The sequence below is a fragment of the Paramormyrops kingsleyae genome, chromosome 15, assembly GCF_048594095.1.
Source record: "Paramormyrops kingsleyae isolate MSU_618 chromosome 15, PKINGS_0.4, whole genome shotgun sequence".
NCBI classification, from domain to species: Eukaryota; Metazoa; Chordata; class Actinopteri; order Osteoglossiformes; family Mormyridae; genus Paramormyrops; species Paramormyrops kingsleyae.
Window position 1 is genome coordinate 8,142,717 of NC_132811.1, and position 24,088 is coordinate 8,166,804.

At 37.7% G+C, this 24,088-nt stretch overlaps 1 protein-coding gene across 2 annotated transcripts in view; it reads right to left on the minus strand.

The window, feature by feature from the left end:
* The window catches only part of LOC111860531 (inactive N-acetylated-alpha-linked acidic dipeptidase-like protein 2), a 208,336-nt gene that overhangs the window by 142,857 nt on the left and 41,391 nt on the right, over nt 1-24,088 (minus strand). Inside the window, exon 1 of one of the 2 annotated variants that reach the window (XM_023844312.2) lies at nt 14,173-14,323. The exons of the other annotated variant lie outside the window; for it this stretch is intronic. Coding sequence (XP_023700080.2) covers nt 14,173-14,215 — 43 coding nt within the window. The 5' untranslated portion in view covers nt 14,216-14,323. Of the gene's footprint in view, nt 1-14,172; nt 14,324-24,088 lie in introns of those variants that run through there. 2 annotated transcript variants of the gene reach the window in all.

Consider the following 24,088-nt stretch of genomic DNA (forward strand, 5'->3'; position numbering starts at 1 on the left):
GGGGTTAAGGTCGTCATATTGGGATTAGAGTTTCCCCCATAGAAACGAATGGAGAGTCCCCACAAAGATATAATTACAAACCTTTGTGTGTGTGTGCGTGATTCTGTATGACTGTGTGCCTTAGATGGGCTGGGATCCCCTGCCAGTGTGACCAGTGTTTCCTGTAATGTAATTCAGCTTTACTGTGACCTTGTACTGGATAGGCAATCATGGTGCTGTAGGTATGTATGTGGTAACAGTAAACTAAGTTCTATCTGCAAATACAGGGATACCATAGAAATACAGATAGATAGATAGATAGATAGATATATAGATATATAGATAGATAGATAGAAGCATTATTAATTTTTAATGTATAAATACATTTTCTAATTTATGTTTTTTTACACACAGAAACAACTGTTCATGTAACTAAACACTGCCACCATTCGATGACACGTCACCTTCTGGAATGTCACTACAAATAGGCAAATGGCCTTCAAAAATCACAGGATTTAATGTATATTATACACACAGTGACAGACACTAATTATGGCCCATTACTGCAGGGACTTTTTACTACCGAGCTCAAAAATGCCCAGGCTCCTTCAGAGATGGAAAGTTCTAGGCCACCCTTTTAACTCTGTGTGATGTCTGGAAAATGGCAAGGCTTACAGACACTTGGAGATGCTTTTCGGCAATAATTTTCATGGAGTGAAGAGGTCTCATATGTGGCCAAAGAGGATAATGAATATAAAACCAACCCTTTTGAGGCTCTGATATTTAGGAATTTCTGATATTTCTTGCAGCACATAAAATGCATCTGAAATATGGAGATGGGTCTGCCCAGTGGGTCACAGCTGATACAGCTCATTCTAAAACTTATTCTAAGCTGAGTAAAACACACAGGTTTTCCACACTAGCAGAGCACGAATGGCTTAGTTTCACCAGGAAATGGTAGCTTTAAATCAGGCACAATATTCAGCATTTTTCTGCCAACAGTTCCATCTAACTTGTATCACCAACATAAACTCACCACCAATTTTGTGAGTGTTTTGAAGGGATTTTTTAATTTTATTTTTTAAATACTGCAATACTAATTTAATTTTACTTTGCAGACAGCTGACATGGTCAAACTGCAAATGCTTTGTTTTTCCAAATATGACACTCGTATATTTTAAGTTATAACTTTGAGATATTATATATTTGTTAACAGTCGTATAGGTTGGTAAATAGTCCATATCATCTGTGCACATGCATAATTATTCAGAAAACCCCACCCTCCACCTCCAAAAAGGGGAGATTCAACTGCCATCACATGTTCTAGTAAATCTCAATAGATGATCATATGCATTTAAAGTCCAATAAATTGCACTGTTATGGCATTGAAAATGGCACAAAGACATTTCCATTAACGCTGTGAGGCAGCAAGTATAAATACCGTCTTGTTCATTCATTCTAAAAACAGTTCTCAGTTTCTCATTAATTAAAATTCACATAAAATGTACATCTTTTTTTTTTCTCCACAGTTCACTGTGACTATGACCCTTTAAACTGGTCTTTCTAGTTACATTATAGCTGTTCTGAGCCTGTTTTGATCTTAAGAGACCATAATAATACCCAAATTTAGGGATCGACCCCCTTGGCAACAGAACCTGAATTAATCTAAAGTCACACTATGGCACTTTTATGTCCCCTGTGGTGAAGAAGAGAAGTGCAAGGACCAGCAACAAAACAAAATCATTCTCTCTTCCCTTCTCCCCATTAGTATTTGCAGATAAAAAAGGAGTCATTCCCCTGCTGAAGGGTGATATATAATTTAAAAGCAAAAATGGGCACATTACAATTGTATTGAATGGAATGAAAGAATCAGAATAAGATTCTAAGTCACTTGACCTTGAGAATTATAAAAAAGATCAAAAGATCACAGCTCACATGAACAAAAGATGGTTTTGTTTATCATTTTATGCTTATGTTTTCAGTGGAAGTCTACAGAACTAAGGACAGTTACAAATAACATATTGTGGATACATATTAAGGTAATAAGAGATGTCAGATGTCCCGAGTGATTAGTGGCAAGACAGTCGAGGTTCAATGACAGATTACATTACAGACACCTGCATTGAATGCAGAAAAAAATGATAAATGCCTGGAAAAAAATAATTTACTACAGTACAGTATAAACAGCTGCAAATAAAAACTTACTTTAAAAAAACTGCATGTAAAATCATAAAAGCAAGTATGAAACCTTTGTAGATTAGTTATGAACTTCTTTGACAAAAGCCTGTTTTCCATTTCGGAGCAAAAAAGAGGTAAACGATTTCGAGACAAAACATTTCTCTGTCCTATCATTGTCAGTCTGCCAAATGATTTTGTGATTAGCCTCTGCATGCTGTGTTTAATATATATATATATATATTTTCATTACGGTACCTTTCAGGTTTCTCATAAAGTAGATGTTATGAAACACTAATCCAAATGATTCTAAATGGTTCATAGGAATTATACCATACTGAAAGGTAAATATGATGCAAATGACAGAAAAGAAAGTACTTTATATAATACTGTGTACAACACAGTAAAGGATATAATTATCAATGAATTCCTAATGTCATTGATTTTTTTAATATTTTTGGGGAGTGCTTTTAAAGAAAACTAAAAACATCATACAAACCTTGTTCTCTCACACTCTCGAAATAAAATGAATAATCATAAATATTGAATAAAACTGCAAAGAAGGTAATTGTCATGTCATAAATCACTTTCTGGGGAGATCCTTCTCAATCACCCTAAGCGCATTGTTCCAATAAAGCATGATAGCATTACAGTTTTGCATTGTCGAGGTAAAATGTTTTGTCTGCAAACTTAGCCTTGGAGAGCACTTTACATGTCATATAAAATTTCATACTAAGGAGAAATAAATAAAACTCAAGCAATAAATTAATTTACCCAATCAGAATGGACCAAGTGTTCCCTATGGGTTTTCCCAAGATTTACACAGCGGCGTTTTGTCATTTTAGAAACATGGAACAATAAGAACCTGTGCAATTTTTAAGATTTTCCAAAGTACGTATTAAATGACTGCCGTGGCTGAGTGTACACGTGTACACTTTCACGCCCCTGTCCATTTCACTCCTCAGGTACCTCAGATGCAGCCTTGAAATGTGGCAGCTATTCCCATCACTGTGACGCTGTCACACACCTGTCTTCCGCAGCCCCAGCTTGACGGTACTTTGAAAAAAAGCTTCACCGGTCCTTGAGATGCCTAAAAAGGAGTCACCTAAGCCAGGCAGTAGTAATTACTGCCACAGTTCACCAGAGAGGTCTAATTTCCACACTCTCCCGACTATTTCTGGAGCTGAAGCCATGTATGATTGATGGTTTATAAAACCTTCTTTACAGTTCTGACATTTCTGTGAAACAAGCAGGCCTGAACTTTCCATCCGGTATACCTGCCTCATAACCCAACCCCACCCCCACCACCACCCCCCTCCCCCCCAAAGTCCTCCACTGTCCTTGAGTGCTGCCACACTGCTTTGATCATGGCTCTTTACAGAAAGGGCAGGAACCCAAAAGATTAATGCCTTCCCAGGGCATATCACAAGCTACACTGCCCCACTTTAATCACTATCAACGGCTTATTGTAAATGCAAAACGTGTGCGGGACTCTTCTTACAAGTGCGACCGCCGGCAGTGTCACGCTCACACAGATCCCCGCAGGACACTCAACACTCCTCGCTCAAAACAAAAAAAATTCTGAATCCTAAAAAAAAGACATTTAAGTGGAAGGATCAGGCAACCTACACAATGTGAATATAATTATAAGGGACAAAAAGAACAGAATAGGCAATAAAAAGAAGATTCTATAGAAAAATTCATAGTTAAGAATTACTCCAACTTTTGATAAATCGTCTTCATTGAAAGCGTGTTTCTTAGACTTTAACATAGTTTAAACAATAAAGGAATCCACAGGCTTAATTGATGTGGCTTTGCAAATGCATACATGCACTAATTAAAGTTAAGACAAAGCAGGATTTAACTTGAGGTCCTGAAGCCTCTGCTTGTTTATGTACTTTATGTACGAGCGCAGTCGAGCTTGACTGGCGGCTCCCAGTCTGAGTTAATTAAGAAAGCTAAGGATGCATCTAGCTACATATATGATATTTTCTGATTTGTTTGTTGGCAATAAAGCAAGATTCAACAAATGAAATCTTCTTAATTACAAAGTGTCACGTTATACAATGAAAATAACTACAATCTAGCAATTTCCACATCTGCATTCAATAGCGTTATTTTAATAATAATAATAATAATAATAATATATATATATATATATATATATATATATATAAAACATTCAGATAACAGGGCCCGTTTGACTCAACCTGGCAAAATAGGTGCCACAGTCCATGTGTATTGTCACTTTGCATAAAATACTCCTCTTTTTCCTCCAGTATCAGGGGTTTTCAAAGTAATGTCTTTAACCTGATCCCTTCCATTTCAACACCTGTTCCATTTGGAGACGTCCTAACCAGAGTGCAACATCTGCTAACTAACCACACATCAAATTTGGACCATCAGAGAATTTGCAATGCACTTTCCCAAGAAAATCTCAGCTCCGCTGAGAATCATGGGAGAGTATGTCTCTGCCATACAGTCCCTGACATGGCTGTAAATTCAGGATTAGTGGTATCAGTACGATCAGTATGAGCAGCATAACATATATCATACCATCTAATTACAAGTGGAGAGCTGGAAAGGTCACAGAAGCGGAAACATAAACTGCTTGCAAGGAAACAGATGTGAGGTCCTACTTACTGAATCTTCTCCTAGCTGTACTAAATCAAATGCATTAATGAACATGTGAATACACAGCATATAAAGTAAAAGAAACTTTATTGATCCCAGGGGGTAAATTCTTCTGCCTGCAACAGGGAGAACATAAACATATAGGGCACAACAAGACACACAGTGGACACAAGTAACCAAAGTGCAAACAAATACTGAAATGTATACATATCGTATACAATATAACGATATAATGTATCATGAAAGGAATTTTCAGTTTGTATTGACAAAATAATAATAACTGACTGGTTATATACTCATTTAGTCTGTGCATATATACCACATGGAAACATAGCAAGGAAATATATTTGAACTAAAGTTACAAACACTGCTACTAAGACGAACCATGTTCTTCCTTAATGCAGTCTCCTAAAAATCAGCTAACGCCTGCATCAGCACTAGTGGTATCCCACTGCCACAGTGCACTGTAATTTTTAGCAGTATAATTGTCTACATCTCCAGTTCCCCCCTCCACACTACCTTATAGCATTATTGTACCTTTCATGCAGCTGCACTCTACATGTATATCTTACGCAACTTGTTTGATGTTTTACATCTAGGTTCAGTGCTTTGCACATTTTAATACCCAGAAAAAATCCTAATACAGCTGGTTTGATTAGGTTAAATGGCATTTAGCAGTACGTGTGAGCAAAAGAAAAAAAGGGTCAGCAATTCAATATGTGAGTTTTCATGGCAACAAAAGTAAATTAAAAGGGGTTCCAAACTGGCTAAAGAGTTTCCTTGAATTGCAGGTGTGTAAATGACAAAAAACTTGGTCAAAGCTTGCTGACAGGGACAGACCAATACATAACAAGACAGTTACCAAATACCACAAAATTACAAAGAGCTGGCTCAAATGTTACCGCAAAAGTGAATCAGCACCACTGTGACCTAGTCCCAACAAAAACTGTACATCAGGAGCTTCATAAAGCTGGGATTTATGGAAGAACCTTCATCTGTCTGCATCCAAGGCCAACGCACAAAAATGCAAACCTGGTGTGAGGAACAGAAAATCTAGACTGCTGAGCAATGGGAAACAGTAACGTGGTTTGACGAGTCATCTTTCGCCTTCATTTCAACATCTGGATGGGTTTACACAGGAGTGAGTTAAAGGATACCTTCAACCCACAAGGAGGAATCTGTAACAGAACAGGCAGCCATCACGTGGGACCCATTAAGTACCATCATTCCTCTCACATAGCTGCATAACAGGCAAGGAACATGAAGCCGTTATACGAGCCCATGTGTAGCATATGGTATAAACACTGTTCCCTCATGATTTCCCCATATTCCAAGATGATAGTGTACCCCAAACAAACTACTAAACAAATTCACAAGTGGTTACATAAACACCGTGATGGAGTCAAACGCCTTCCATAGCCTCCCCAGCCACCAAATCGAATCATCATTGAACCTTTATGGGAAGTTCTGGAGCGGAGAGAGTGTTAAATAGATTTATACCTCTTTTATCCCACAAAGAAGAAGAGGCTTCTCTTCTTGAGGAATGGCCCAATATCCCACTGCACACAATTCAGGACTGTATGAAGGACTGGGGCTGGTTTAAAGGAACTGTATGGTCCTACTCCTTATTAAGTCCTTGACGCCATATTAATATATGATTCTGTTTCCATTACTTTGTCCAACACTGATATTGATGTGCATATAAATGAATGAATGCCTTTATTGTCACTGTAAAGGTACAACAAAAGTGGGAGACTATCCTTGCTGGTGCAAGAACGAAAAAGTCAGGAATGATAAAAATACAGAAAAAAATAAGATGAATGAATATAAAATAAACAGAATATAAACAGAATAAACAGGAAACAAAATATAATAATAATACATTTTATTTATAGGCGCCTTTCTATATAAATGAGCAAATAGAGAATAAAATTGAATATAAAAGGAGTGTAAAGAATAAAAATGTAAACAATGTAAATAAATAGAAAAAAAATGTCAAAAGTAAGTGTTGGAATGAAATAAGTTATGTTATAGGTATCCCACTCTTTGTGATTCAGCTCCTCATGGAATAACACTTCTATGTCTTTGTACCTTGCAGGGAGGAAAAGTAATAAAATAAAAGTAGCCGGAATAAAATAAAAGCGGTCTGACGTCTTATTTTCTTTTACAAAGCCAGCCACAATATATATACAGTCTCCATGAATTATGATTATGAAACCATAGGGGCCTAAAAGGTTGCCATTCATGTCCTTCTTATAATGGCTAAGTTCAGCTGGGAGCTTGACAATCTGCCTATCAGTGGTCTGTCAGAGGGCCACCCCCCCCCCTTTGGAAACTCTGGTGAATAACATGAATAAAATGTACATCAGGTCCATTGTTAAGCCTGGCCAAGCTATAAGACTTACCAAAATGTATTGTATCCACTGGGTTACAAATTGAAGGATAGTACAATGGGAAATAAAAGCAAAATGAAAGTATAAAAGGAATGGTGCTTTGAGACTACATCCATCTATCTTAGAGTATCCAGCCTATTTACGGGGCTCTATTGCCCTAGTGGTAGCAGTGGCAGTGCCAAGTGGTGACATGGAGACTATCTGCAACCCCATAACACGATGAGATGTTTGCGTTCTGCTTGGGTGAGTATGGACTCTCTGATCTGCATGGCTTAGTGGAGGCCAGTCTGGTGAGCAGGAACACGCGCCTCAGAAATACTGAGGCATGCGAACACGCATCTGTCTGCCTGCGGCCTCCACGGCTCACAGGCCCATCTCTCTCTGTACACTATAGTGCACTATAGTGCATTTGCCGGTCAATCACAGAGATTGTAAATGTTAATCCTCTTTCTCTCTAAGCAGGGTGTCACGGTCCAGCTGGAATGAAGCAAAATAGCATAAGAGATTTTGGCCCCAAGTAGGGTAGATCCTGTAGTGAATACAGGGATTAGTGATCATTCACTCCTAATAATCGCATCTCGCGCCACTGAAAATATGACTGGAATCCGTTCTCACTTGACACAAATACATATATTTAAAAATGCGGTGAACACACAAATAACATAAATATATATGATAAAGAACCCTACAGTAAAATTACTACAATAGGAGGTCCACTAGTAGGTCTAATGGCCCAGCTTATAGTTATTAGCGTTTACACTACAAAACACACGTGATTAAATGCATCCCCAACCACCTCAGCAAGAGGTTTGCGTGATCGGATCACAATGCATCTTAGTGATGCATCTTGTACTTATTACGGATCAAATTGCCATAGATGCATTTAGGAACCAAGTGTAAACAGGGCCTCAATGTCAAGCTTTATTCAACAAGAGATGCAGATCAGTGACCATGGCTTTCATTCAAGAATCATCTTGCATTTGGTAACTACCACAATACCTTTTCCTTATCCCTGATCCATTTGTACAAATAAATAAACAAAAGAAATATTTAACTCGTTTACATTTAAAGAAAGGTACTGAATATGGTATACTACAAAAACAAATTATACATCGTAACTACATCATAAATTCTCAAAGTATTTGACATATTCGGTTGCAAAGAATATATACAACCACAGAATAAAATGTCTTGATTTATGTAAATGACCACTATATTGATATTCAGAAAGAGAATGTTTAAGTACAGAAAGCAAAATTACGAAGTCTTTCCGATTCTCTGCGTGATAGCTGCTATGTTAAAAGGGGTCTTAAAATGCAGTGCTTGATATAACATTTCGGAGAGAAAAGCATTTTCAAATAACATTACAGCAGATAATAGCTAATCTTGACAAAAATTCAAAAGAATAAAGAAAGGAAATATGCTCTGCCAAGCTGTTGATATCTAAAGTCAGCGACTGCTATAAAAACATTACATACAGCCATGTCACATATTTATAAAGCATAATCCACAGAATACTAAAGTAGAATAGGCACAGGTGTTTGGGTAAGATAAGTCCCCCTTCTCAGATTTTTAAGGGCTACTTTTCATTTTAAAGAAAGAAAAAAAACTTTTTTCAGTCATACACATTTTTCAGGCAATGTACCCATTATGTTCGCGGGGTACAAGCCCAGCCATATTTAGAAATACTGGTTTGTCAGTTTCCGCTTCTGAGAAATCAGAGGAAGCAGGAGACTAACAGGCATGTACAGGCTAAACACTATGAACCACTTTGTAATGGAACTGCAGAAGCAGGAACGATTGCATGTTATGCAGCTGCAGATCTTATTAACACAATTTGGGAGTTTGTAATTGTGGTGTGAACATATATAATAATAAAATATGGTAACTGTGGTCGTTACCCTGAGCAGGAGAAGTGGTGGGAAAATGAGATGAATATGAATAACTTAGTTGGTTATCAGATCAACTTATCAGAAATAGCTCTGATGAAGATGAGGATGACAAGCTGGCTTGGGGGCCAGCCCAGCAGTCCCAAACACACCACCGCCCCCCCCCCCCCCCCCCCCCCCCCCCCCGAGCTGCTGCCATCCCATCCAGACTGCAAATTCTCCTGCAGACACCACTTAAATTATCTCCCACAGCTGAAAGACTTGCATTCGGTTAAAGCATCTTCCTGCACATGGAGTCTCTAAAAACACAACCAGGGTTTCATTTGCTGTTACTTTGACTGTTATTGTAACACAATTAGGTCAGCTGTTTTCATGCAGACATGTGTGTTTCTGAAACCCTTTTAGTGCATTTATGTCCATATTTGTTTCTTTTTTTCCAAGAAAACACTTTCTTAACTCTTGTGTACATGGGACGTTTAAGGAACACTATTACATACTTCAGATCTTTAGTGACCCAACATTTATAGGCTACCGCATAGTTTTTTTTATTGAATATGTCTTCCGCAAACATTATGAACAGTTTCTAAACAAATGTAACTTTATACATCGCAAGCACTGGTCCTCAGGCAAGCCAGAAGTTGCTGTTTTCACAAGGAGCATGCTAAAACTTAATTCCTTAATTTCTAAGGGGAACAATCATTTGAAAAATTAACATAGAAATGTTAAACTTTCAAACAAGTTTGAACCATTTTCCAATCGAAATAAAGTACAAATAATAATACTGTATGTTTCATAAAAGCTGCCAGGCAAAATATGCCTTCCAGTTTGTTTACTTGTATAGAAAGCACACATCACTCAAAAGTGTCCAGTAATCAAAATCTATTGTCATTCTTTATATGTACAAAACAAGCTAAATTTGGCAAATTGGGCAAACATCGCAAAAAAGTACCACTACATAATGTTCAATTCACACCTTGCACTTCAGCGACAAAGAGTGGGACTGGGGGTAACAAAAGTATATAAAAAATTACAGGTCAATAGGGAGCACGAGGGTTCAGCACGAGGGAGACGAAATAATGAGGGGGAAAAACACTAGCTGTTTAATGTTAAAGCGCTGTTTACAAACGCAGCACTTAAAAAGCGCTTTTTACCACAATACGGTACTTTTTGGCAAATAAATTACCACAAAATTATTTAAGCTATTTTGTCATAAATTTGGTAGTAAATTCACACTGAACCTTGTGACCCGAGAAGAGCTGTAAACTGACATTTTAATCAGGTGTATTAACATGGTAGCAGTGCAGCTATCAGTAATCATGAAGCCATTGATAACCAGAACGTTGTAACGTTCCCTGCGTCAACTGACAAAGAAACAAACACATTAGTGAAATGAGAACGTCAGCCTCGATAGCTGCTAAGCTACCGTCGGTCATAACTATTAAATACTATAAACATTAACAGCTAACGCTAAATAATATTTGGTATATTAATAACAGCTAATGTATTAAATGATTTTTTAAAAATCTGTTATTTTATTAACACACCGCCCAAAGTGCTTGGTAAGCAATGGAAACGAACGCGATTCGCTGCCGTGAACGTCAAGGTTTGGAACTATTCACCGTCCCCATGAACCGGAAGATTGCCGGAAATTCCTCGGCCTTTTTTCTACCGCTCTGCTACACGTAATGGATCGTAAGCACACTGTGCGACAGTAATCATCCTCCATGTGAATGTGAAACACGGCGATCACTGAGCAGTACATGGTCCTGTGGATTAAACGTAGCATCGAAGCAAAGAATTAGCATCGAGGATTTTTTTTGTAATCGAGTTATTCGAGTTACTCGATGAATAGTTTCAGCCTTAATACAGTGATATGAATTATCACTGTCTCTTTTGCACTAACCCCAAAACCTGATTAAGTTAGAATAAAAATAATGATGTAGGTCTTAGAGAAATGCAAAAACAAATAGGTAATTTTAATGGATAAATTACATTTGATCACAAAAAAAGGGCCACAGGGGCTACTTTCACTCATATCATAAGTCTCTGGGAAATATCTAAAAAGACGACAGTTACTTAATTGGAAGTAACAGGTGTTAAGTAATAGCATCAAATAATACAAATAAACCCAGAATAGCATCTTCCATTTCTCCATAGGAAAATCATTTAGTCAATGTTAAACTTAGAATTACTGTTGTAAAATATGGAAGATTTTTTTTGACATATCGCCAAATATGAGGAGGCAATAATATGCTATAAAAAGAAGACAATGACTGCTGTAACACATGCAAACCTGTTGTGCTTTTCGACATTTGCTTTTATGCATAGCATGCCTCAAAAGACAGTAATGAAAGCAACAAAAAGATGCATGCCAGACCGTTTTTCACATTTAATGCTAGACATCTGTATATAGTTTCAGCTTCTGAGACCCAGCAGGTCATTCGTAGATTATACTTCAAGCGCGGTTATACCTCAGAGACCTCATATTGCTTTTGTCCTGAGGCAATCCCAGCTGCTGCAACTGGCAAATTAGGTAAGGAGTGGTATGCATTCTACAGTACCATGCGATGCATACAGAAGCAGCTCACCTGCTTTAGCAATGTATACAGCAATATTACAGTATGTGCAACAAAAACATTCATCCCCAGCCCTAATACATAAGTATCAGAAAAGCTCTCAACTTCCCCTGAAGACATATCAAAGGTAAACTCATATGTCCAAATCATTGTTTATAACTATAAATACAGAAATGTGAAAAACAAGGTAGCACCCATCTTCTTCCAAGATCTGATGTTTTTTCTATGTAATCCAATAAGCTTAGAACATATCAGTATGAAGAAGAGCCAATATTTATATTTTCCCCCCAGACTAAACAAGAGTATGTTGCTAAAAGTCCACACATTATTCATAATAAAGCAGTTACTGGGCTAGAGGCAAAGTTCATCGTTGTAAATAACTGCAATAGCTCTATATCAGTTATTTGCCCTAAATGCAACAACTTATATCATTTACAAACAAAACTAAATATCTAATCACCTGCATTCCAATATGTGCTTGCACAAGTGTAAAAATGCAAGACAAACTGCATTCTTATAACCCTGAATCTATACAGAACGTTACATAAAAATAAATCAGTGTCAGCTGTTTCATGTTCAAATGTTTGGAACAGTCTCAATTCATCTCACAAAAGTAGCAAGACATGACATTTGAATAGTGAATTAAACATTTGATTTAAAGCACAGTGATGGTAAAATAACTTTGGTTAAACTAATGACACAGCTTTTAAGGGTATATAAAAGACAAGATCTACTGTGATTGTTACGGTATTAGAATTTAATAGTGAGGTACAATAAAATAGGCGGAGTGGTGGCTCTGAGGCTAGGGATCTGTGCTGGCAATCGGAAGGTTGCTGACTTGAATCCCCGTAATCCTGCTCTGTTGAGCCCTTGAGCACAGCCCTTAACCCTTATTTTAGCATAACTAGAATCATGATTAAATAATTCTTTTCTCCATTCTCACAAGTGTTTCAAGGTATACTGTCTGAAATGACAGACTGCCTGGCAAAGGATAATAACCAATCCATGCAAACTTTTATAGCCAAAAAGAGGATTTAAAAGGAAATCGGAAATGCAACTCTGCTGAATATCTCTGTGATGGACTCGACTAGGTGCCTTGCTTATTCATGGAAATCCTTTAATGTTGCCTTTATTTATTCATACACAATAACATTATGACATTGTTAGAACACATAACAGGGCACATCCAGCAGCATTTTAGAAAACAGGAAAGAATTCCTGCTCTCAGTTATCCAAAATAATTATTATGATTGAATTTCAAATTAAAATTGTTGAGTATTCTTTTTATGTTTTATTTAACGTAGTGAAAAAAATAACTAAATATGCTTGATATTTGGAAATGGCTTTTGAAATTCATATCAGTGAAACTGTTCAATATGGCACTGCAATATTTCTGTGATTAAAGATAACTGTGACAGAATTGACTTTTTCTACACCTCGCAGAGAAGCACTACCTTATTCAGATCAGACATTCCTTTTTTTCTGCTCTCTTTCATACTCCCACCTGCTAACACACACAGATGCACATACAACGGGATGAAAAATGAAAAAGTCCATTTTTCCCCTTGGCATGGGTACGGTACCAGCTGGGTCATTTTTGCCATAGGTGGAAACCAATCAAATGAGCAACTCTGACCTCCTGGACAGAAAGGGAAAAAAATAAAAACATGTTCTGTCAATCAAAGTAGTATATACAAGGTGACCTTTGTCCTAAAACTAACTAACTAAAGGTGACTCATAGTTCTTTCACTACTGATGACATTAAGGTAGATGAATGACTGCACTACACATTTGAGATACTGGAGCAGTAAAGAACAGCATACCTCAGACACACCTGCATAGCAATGTTTTCATATACAACAATCATTTTCTTTTATAAATTGTTTCATGATTCTGATTTCATTATTCGTGATTTCTGAAACATTTCATTTCACTGTGGTTAAATTACCAAAAAATGCTTACAGTCACTGGGTATCTCTAACAATTGATGTGTAATTTAACCTCTGTAATTAAATATTCAGTTTCAGTGTTACCAAAACAGGTGCATCAGGCCAGCAGGGATTCCTAGTAATTTTATATTGAGGAATAAACTAGAAACACGTATTCAATAGAAAAAAAAAATAGAAGAAAAAAATTACCTAAAAAGGTAAAAGAGCCCCACTTTCATCCTTCACTACATTATTATATTTTGAATAGTATCCCCTGATATGACAAAGGAGCAGGAACCTTCCCGTCTTGTTGGGACGAGCACCTGTCATGTTTACCCTAAGAATACACATGACCTTAGCGCACAAAGACTGCATGAAAGACACAAGAAATAGAGTGCTTCGCTCACTTGTTCTCTTTTTGATGTAACGAATATCATTAATGGAAAAAACACTCTTTCACAAAGGGAAGGTGCTTTGCAACACAAATAGGTTACATAAGTAGCAGGTTACACAGAAGCGAACTTCTACCATTCAAACACTATTAGATTTATTACAGGAGGAAAAAAGAGCAAGGAAGAGTGGCAATGTAAACAATTACCTTGAAGTTCTGTATTTGAATTGAATCCTCGCACTTCTCCCATACTTAATATTTTCCTTGGAGACCACTGACAACGGTCAGCAGTATAATGAGTCCCTTAACATTACCTTCTTATCTCTTCACACAGCACAGTAACTTCCTTATGTACTGTATACACTTAGAGTATGTGGCTTCCTGGATCACCTGAACTTATCAGACCTGTTCTGCTGTTTATTTACATCACTTCCTCTCCGGCTGTGTACTTGATAGACCTGCTCAGCTAAAACTAAACAAAACCAAGAATGAAGTCTTCCGTACCCGGTGTGTGTGTGTGTGTGTGTGGGGGGAGGGGGGGGGGGGGGTTGTATTTGTTTCAAGTAAAACAACTCATTATGCATTACCCATCATCTTCTGCTCTACATTAATTAAAAGAAAGAAAGAATAATCAGAAAATCAGAAGCAACAAAATAGTTCCACAGGTGGGGAAAAAAGCATTTTCAGATCATTCTCAAAAGATCAAAATGATAAAACAGTACTACTTATTTATTGCTTACGGTCTATTGTACAATAATGGAGCAACAATTATTTAGTCAAAGTGTTCATTAAATCATAGTATGCTTCAAATTAGATTAATTGATTCCAAATATGAGAATATTGGACATATGTAGACTTATGTATCCATCAGTGATGCATATGCAGTAGCTTCTACCACACTCACATAAATATAAAAAATAAAATATAAAAATGATTAAAACTGTATCTAAAACAGTTTCCCTTACAAGTGAGTAAATGAAGGTACATATTCAGATGCAAAATTTTACCACCCATGCAGATTGCGTAAAAAATGTATTTAATCTTCACCCTCTGGGGTCGAGGGCATCGTCGGCAATGCCGCGTATCTTTTTTGTGTATTTCAGTTCATAACTCGCTGAAATCTTATTGTAGAAACCTGAAAAAACCGCTGACTAAATCCGTAATCTGTCTTAATCCATTGTCGGAAGTATTGAAGTTTTTAAAATTAGGTTAAATAGGCAAAAAAGTAAACCATGTAAACATTTTAATAACAATTTGCTGATATAACGTGATTTTCTGTTACATTACCATATAGACACCAGTAATGAACTATTCTGCAGTCTTCCAGACAGACTGCAACACACCCTGAACATTTAATGCATGATGCCTTCTAACAAACCTCCCACACTCTAGGAACTGCATTAGATCCCTTCAGAAGAGATAATTAACTGCAAGTTCTATAATGTTGACATCCAGTATATCAAGCAGTGTAGCCCCATGTCCTTGTAGGTCTGCATCTTTTCACGACTTGTAAACCTATCAATGGGATGGCTTGTCCTACCTTAAACTTTGTCTTTTATTCAAATTGCAGCTGAATAAGAAATGTTCTTTTCATCTTTCAATGAAATTTCTTGAAACTGCCCTTAATTTCTGTTTTCCTGATTAAAATGTTTTCATCGTTTCACTTGTAAAAAACGTAGGAGTTTCAATTGTCAATTAATTTTACGTATACCACGAACAGCACATCAAATTCTTCTACAACTGCACAGATAGTGCGTGCCAGGCGAATATCAGCAGTAAATCAAATGCACAATTATAATATTTATTCTAACTAACGTGATTTAACAGAAATTATAAAAGCAAAGAAATTGCTATAAATTACCTAAAAAACATCATAGTTTCCGGCTGAGGACCAGGACTTGTGATCAGTGATAAAATACCAAAATAATTTACTGATGTAATGCACGTGTAATCCGGACATACATTACAGTCTTGGCTAACTTATCTAAACAAGACGGTACACAAAATGTTTAATAGTAGCAGGCTTTGGTGGTATCTAATGCTACATATGATCCAGACATTACAATAAATATTTCGATGGTATTTTAAGAAGCAAATATTTTAGTATTCTGAAATCTTGGCGATAAAAATCCCCGAGCAGTTGTGCTGAAAGGAACATTAAAAGTATTCAGGTCATAAAAGTAAAGTCAACAACAGAGTGCTAATTGTGTATACTAGTATTAAGGTATCGTACATTGTGAATACAGGGCAAATATAAACTCCAAACGAAGTAAAGTGCAGTAAATACTGTCCTTAACCCACCACATTGTAATGTATAATATAGTGTTGGGTAATTTTATCCATTCATCCATTTTCTGTACCCGCTTGTCTAATTCAGGGTCACAGGGTCCTCTACCAGTAGCTATGGGCGCAAGGCAGGGAACGATCCAAGAGGAAGCGCCAGCTTACCACAGGACACACTCACGCACCATTCATTCACACATGCACAACTACGGGCAATTTGGTAACTCCAATTCACCTTAGCATGTTTTCAGGGGGGAAACCGGAGTACCCAGAGGAAACCCAACGATGACACCGGCAGAACATGCAAGAGAACATGCAAACTCCACACACAGGGAGCCATGGCGGAGACTCGACCGCTGGTCCCAGAGGTGTGAGGCAACAGCACTAACTACTGTGTCACCACACCATTTGCCAAATGGACTATGCAAAACAAACTTCACAGCATTTTTTCACAGTATGCTTACATACATTCGGTGAATATTATGCTTACATGGCATCCATCTGTACTTTACGCAGAAATTTAATCAGATAAGCTCTTATAACTTCATTAGTCATGCCAAAATCTGATGCTGTAAACTCGGGTTGCCCAACCTTTTTTACAGGAAGAGCTACTTTTACAAAAAAAATAAACTAAAATACTCTGATGACCTAAATCGTGGTATTTTGCTGCCAACCGACAGGTTGGGTACCCCTGCTGTAAACCATGGGTTACAAGTATAATACACAGAATACTGCACCGCTCACTGCTGTCTGGATGGGTCACAATGTATTTACATGATTACACCCCTAGTAATTATGTATCGCAAGGTGCTCAACCCTTGTCCTGGGGCACCACTATGTGTGTTGGTATTCATTCCAGCTGAGCTGTCTGCCAAATCCAGGATTGAGAAACTCTAATATTTATTATATATATAGCACATGTTCCCCAGGACAAGTGATCTTCTGCTTATCCAAGGACCTCTGTGCTCACTGAAATATGCCACATTTCCACCAGTCACCAACTCTGGTCAGCTGGCTGGCATGAGATTTTCAATTCGAGACAAGTCCACACACGCATTTACATGTATGTAACAGTTTTATTAACTTGAAAACAGTCTGTAGGGTTTGCAAACTACCCCAATGGCTTTTAATGAAGCTGATTTTAGTTTAATAATGAAACTACATACATTTGTCATAAGATTTTTTGCGGGAGCGTGAGTCAGAAAGCGTGAGTGTCACGCCAGATGCATGAGAGTTGGCAGCTCTGAATTTGCAGTGTGATCTGCAGCTTTTACAAACGCCTGGCCTGCTCAGTTCATTACGCAGGTCTTCCTCTCCCCATATGTGTGACTGCCATATGTATAGCAAGATGTCTGTTTACCTTGCCGTGATCATTACTTGGATGAAGTGTTTTGTATGGAACATCACCCAATGCTGAGCAGTGAAAATCTGACATCGTGTTCCTGCTGTGAGATACAACTTTACCTCCCTGTCTGTTGACTCCTCCATACCTGTTGACACTGTCATTACCACCCCTTCCCAATCTGTCAGTCTTGTTCCTGTGTTTACTCCACCTCTGTCACTTTTCCAACACTATCAATATCTCCAGTATAACCTGCTTCAGGCACAACTTCCTTCACAACTATTACAAAATAAAAATGTCCCGTTCCAGTAGCTCAACGCAGCCGATACTGTACTCGAAACACTCTCCAGAGCCAACATCTGACCTGCAAACACCATGGTGTTAAAATATAGACACGTAGCTTGAAAATTATCAACTCAAGTCGTTTGACTGACATTGCTACTACATTTTGCATTGATGAAGTAAAAAAAAAAAAAAGATTGAAAATATTTTTTTCATTTAATATTCTGGTGCATAATTTGATAAAAGCATAGGCATTCAGTTATGGAGGTTAATAATAATAATAATAATAATAATAATACAATAATTGCTGTTGTTGTTGCCATCATTATAATAATAATTAATAATAATAATAATTATTATTATTAGTTCATTGTACAGGTATACTGTTAGAATGGCTATGCCCTTGAATAGGTAAACAATGAAAATAGATACTGTTTCCTTAGAATCTCATTAAAATCTAATAACAGAGTTTGTTCAGCACATGAAAAGCTAAGCCGTAACAAAAAAATGGCATGTTCCTGAAAAAGGCACTGATAGCTATTGCAAGTGATAGGAAATCATGGGAATGCCATATGATGCCTTGTAAGTCTGTCTCATTAAGAGTATTAAGAAATCAATTTAAAGCAGCATTAGCTCTTACCTGAAATAACTGGTTGGATGCATGGAGGGGTGAGATAAAACAGAGAACAAAAAGCTTTTTACTATTAACCAAAGAAACAACCTACTATGGAAATTACTATGCAAAAGTGGATGAATTTCCGACATGTGATTTCTCCAATGACAAAAATTTCCAGACAACTACAAATTATAATACATATGCCATATTTCCTGAAATAGTGGCTGGAAACTTTATTTACCTAAGCCACGGAAGCAACAGGCCTTTATTTGAGGCAGGCTTGTATTAGAGGCAGGCCTTCATTACTAATTCCCTCTGGTACTGTATTATGCTGTTAATACAAATTCTATGTATAAATGAATAAAACACCACCAGTGTGTCTCAGTTTGAACCATGTAAAAAATACCAGGTACATTTATTGATAATATTCGTATATATTCATATAACAGTAGATTACATTAATCCAAGGCCGCTGCAGTTTTAAAAGCTTAACAGTACTAGTAACTGCCTTCTAAACGTAAGTCAACTTTTCATCAATGCCATGTAAATCATGCACATTATCAGTTTGTTTGTAGTATGGCCAGTAATGTAGCAGAGTTTACCGTAAATCTGCCCAGATGTCACCACATAAAAACAAAACACTTCATGGGTGTCTACTCATAATTCATATTCATAATGCATAATAAACATGGCTATAATGTTAATATTATGCCTTTTTATAAATAGGTATAACTGTTTATATTACTTTAGGAATGCATTATGAAGGTATATATAATGAAAAAGTGAAGCGTAACCATTCATTGTTTCATGTGAAGCATTCTGTTAGCATGCCTAACCCTAAGATTAACCCTTGTAGCAACCATTTGCAAACATTACTGCTATGATATTACCACTAGTCTAGGTGCTTTAAGAGAAAAATGACACATTAATTATATTAATGACCAACAACTGTTTCTAAGTGCATGTATTTACAAACCAATAAGAGTTATGCTATTTATTTTCACAAGAAAATGACAACTCCATATCAGCTTTCTACTGAGTGCAATGCTAATATGCAGTGATTCATATGCAGGTATTCATTTTTGAGGAAACGGAAGACTGATTTTCAAGCCCCAAAGTAAAGAGTTAAAAATGCACTTTTACTATACTTGAAAAGAATAGTGGAGTCATCATTTTCTATAAATAATAATCATAGTGACAGTGAATGAAACAGCTACTTAAAAGATGGTGTCATGAAGTAGTAGGTATAGCATAATGAGATGCAAATATGCACTTCGTGGTAACAACCTTGGTAAAATTTCAACACATAGCAGGGAAAGGAAACCAAGAAGCTTCAGCAATTGTGGGAAAGGTTTTGTTCACATCCCCAGTGGAAGTCCTGAAGGGACTTTGAAAGAAGATGAGAGGGGGTGTCCTGTTACTGCCAACAGCCTCCGAGTGACAAGGTCCTGGCGCTGATACACTGGCTGCTTCTCAGAACCAAGATCTGACGGATAAGGATGTCATCTGCCCTCCTCCTACAAATACCCCAACACAATATGCATTCACTGAAACAGAGCAATGGCACCTAAGAGCCTGTAGCTGAACTCCATTTGCAACACTTTTGCCGAAGTGAAAGGAGGCACAGCAGTAAACATACTCAGAGTGGTCATTATTAAGGTCCTGCAAGGAAAAACAGAATTATTACCGTTATATTTAATGTTTACCAAATAGTTCCTATGTTTAAACCATTCTCTCAAAATTTCATTATACCACAATATGACTCAACACTTCACTTCAGCCTTATAGTCTCAATAGTTGGGGGGTGAAATCTACCTCTGCTTTGTGGTAGTGGAGATTGCAGGGTCATCCTTATGTCATGGAGGTATCTTCCCAGAGTCCAAGTACATGCAGTTAGACTAATTACAATATATAATTATCACAACACATGGAGTGTTGATGGACTGACACCCCATGCAGGTTTCTCCTTTGCTTTGTGGCCTACACGCCTACACGCCCTACACGGCCAACATGCCCTGCACGCCCTACACGCCCTACACGCTACATGCCCTACACGGCCAACACGCCCTACATGCCCTGCACGCCCTACACGCCACATGCCCTACACGCCCTACACGGCCAACACGGTCTACACGCCCTACACGCTACACGCCCTACACGCTACATGCCCTACACGGCCTACACGGCCAACACGCCCTACACGCTACATGCCCTACACGGCCAACACGGCCTACACGCCCTACACGGTCAACACGCCCTACACGCCCTACATGGCCAACACGCCCTGCACGCCCTACACGGCCAACACGCCCTACACGCTACATGCCCTACACGGGCAACATGGCCTACACGCCCTACACGCTACATGCCCTACACGCCCTGCACGCCCTACATGCCCTACACGGCCAACACGCCCTACACGGCCAACACGGCCTACGCCCTACACGCCCTACATGCCCTACACACTACACGCCCTACACACTACACGCCCTACACACTACACGCCCTACATGCCCTAGCATTTGCTACAGGCTCTCCCATAACACTGACCAAAATAAGCAGTTGGCTAATAAAAGAGATTCACATGAAGTGCATATGACTCAGAATAAACATAAACCAGACAAAACAAAGAAGTACAAACACTTTGACTTTAGGTGGGAGTATCTTTTATCATGGAGTTCATGGGATAGAGTCACTTTAAGGCCGGGCACGTGCACATAACAAACACAACAGGGTCTCCGAAGGCAACATGGCTACAGACAGTCTACGAAAAGCAAGTGTAAGCGAATTTAAAAAGGTAGATTTGTGGTTTTTTTTACGTTCATTTGTCAAATATTTTTAGATTTTTAGAATTCAATACTTTGACTGCACAACGCATGGATCCATAAAAAAGTTATATTCTTTTAGATTCGATAACTGCTGTGCTAAAATTGCACTGAACCGTGAGCCCAAAACCGAGATTTATACCAAACTGTGAATTTTGTTTACCATTATACCCCTACCGTAAAGATTAGGGTGATGGTATATGATCAAGAAATAGACAGCTCAGATGACTACACCGGTAGTTCGTCTCCTACTTTGGTATTAACAACATAAGCTAAAGATTTCCAAATTCCACTAGATCTATTCGTCAATGACATAAACCTGACAGAATCTAACGTGTATTAGTAAAGAAGTATCAATAATTTAATATATTCATTACTAGGATGCAACTTTCTGTTATATGTCATCAATCTCTGTATGGCGGAAAGCAAAAAAAATATTTTGATATCATAAATCAGAATTCAGTATTTCTGACACTTGAGACTGCAAGTTTTCAAACAATAGAGAATGCGCATCCACAAAAAAGGTCATTGAAATGGACATAAAGGTTATGAAAAATAAGCCGCATCATTCTGAAGTCCCACCTCTGAACGAGACACCTGGCATCCTATGGCATTTCCACAAAAGTTGACCAATCTACGGATACTCACTAGCAAAAAAGAAGGTTGACTGTGATGTGTGACTGCTGATGCATGATGCAATCACTGGGCATTCATGAGACGTGGAAGATGATGAGAAACACTCATCAGTTCCAAACGCACATTCATACATCAAACTTCACAGCTCCTGTCAATCTTAGTCTATCTAGCCTGAAAATGTATGTGTTTTTCAAATACCGCCAATATGTTACTGTACTGTGCCCTGCCCTATGTGTAAGTACGCAGGCTGCAAGAGTGGCAGCATGGTCCAGCATATTCATTTCTGGTACTTAATAGCTTTTACAGAAGATATTACTCTATTGCACATCTCCTCCTGAAACAGAGTATACAAATTAGATTATACAATAAATAAAATCAGTAAAATCAGCCATGAAAAATTCTGACAAATACCCAGGTACAGCCTTAATATACCTCTCTAATGTTGGGGGAAAAAATTAAATGGATTTTGTGTGACTATAATAGAAAAGGGTATCCCCTCTCTTTAGAGATCAGAGTAAATCTGGGGTAACCCACATGCTCAGGCCGGAGGGCAACCACCATCATGGGCCTGCCGAAGCATCCCAAGGGCAACAAATGGTACCAAAAGGCTGACGGTCTGGTTAACACGAAACAGAGCAATAACACAATGCTGCAGCCATCCCTTTGTGGGCTGTGCGATCATTAAAAGATTAATTCACTAACCAAAAAAAAAAAAAACACATTGTAAAATCAGTGTTTAAAGGGTATGACTTGTATATATACTTACAGTAGCTTACCTCTTCAGGGTAGTGGCTGTCGAAGATAACGTGGTGCCCAAAGCAAGCTTTCTGTAAGTCGCCTAATGACAGACCAGGGCTGCTAGAGGCCAAGTAGCCTTGATATACCAGAGTTATTTCTCCATAAATATTTTCTTTTATTTTCCTCCACTGCAATTTAGCTTTTCATTAATTAACTACCTTTTTGTCTGTGCTTGTTTGTTTATTTACTACTATTGCATAATACTAACCATTGTTATGTCAAGCTACGCTGTGCGTCTCGTTAACTGCCTGTTATGCACTTTGAGATGACTGCGTAGGGAAGAGCACTTAATGAAAATAACTGGAACTGCATTACAGCCGCATTACATCATAAAGTTATTTGCAAGTGAGAATGACTGTCTAGCTCCTAAACAATGGATAAACAAAGGCACATAAAACCCAAGTCATGCATAATCATTCAAAACTTATGAAAAATTCAATAATCAAGAGAACATTCTTATAGCGTAAACAGGTCATATTGAACAGAGGCTCAGATGTTATGAAGACAGGTCAATCTCTCCATCACTAAGGAAACAAATAAGATCATATTTACTGTATTAATGATAAAATTCTGACACCTTAGTAAATCACTAAAATCACTCAGTAAAACATCAAAATTGGTGAATCAATTACGTATTTGCATTGATAAAATGGAATCATGCATCAGAAACAATAAACATTAACCCTGATAAACATAAATCAAAGAAGTAGAAAAACATGTTGACTTTTGATGAGTGTTTTGATAAATATACTTTAAAAATAAATAACTTTTTTAGACAATTTACAAAAAAATGTTGTGTGGAAGAATCAAACTAGGTGAAAGGGCACAGGCACAACATTTAGAAACAAACAAAAAAGGTTCAGAGTTTTTATGGACTGCGTCAGGCAGGCTCTCATGAATGGAAACAGGTGCTAAAAACTTTGGAACACTAGTCTCTGCATGAACAAGCAACAGACCTTTGGTGACAAAAACTGGGATGCTTGTCTTCTGTTCTATTCCAGACTAACAAAAAGCCATTATGGCACATTTCTGATCATAAATGATGGCAGGAACAAAAAAATGCCACTTTCTAAGGCTAACAAAGTAAAAAAAAAAAAAACTTCAAGTAGAAACCCATCCAGAGACACAGATACACAGTCACACATGTTATGTCCTATAAATCAAACATTAAATTACATCTAAGAATTAGAATAATACCCTCCCCAAAACAATTAGCTAAAATCCACCACTTGTGACACATTGGTGCTTGGCTGTCAGAATAAATCAGGTTTAAGATAAAGCCCTGAAGCTGATCCCACCACATGTAAAGCATGATCATGGGGAGTGGAACTTCCATTGTCA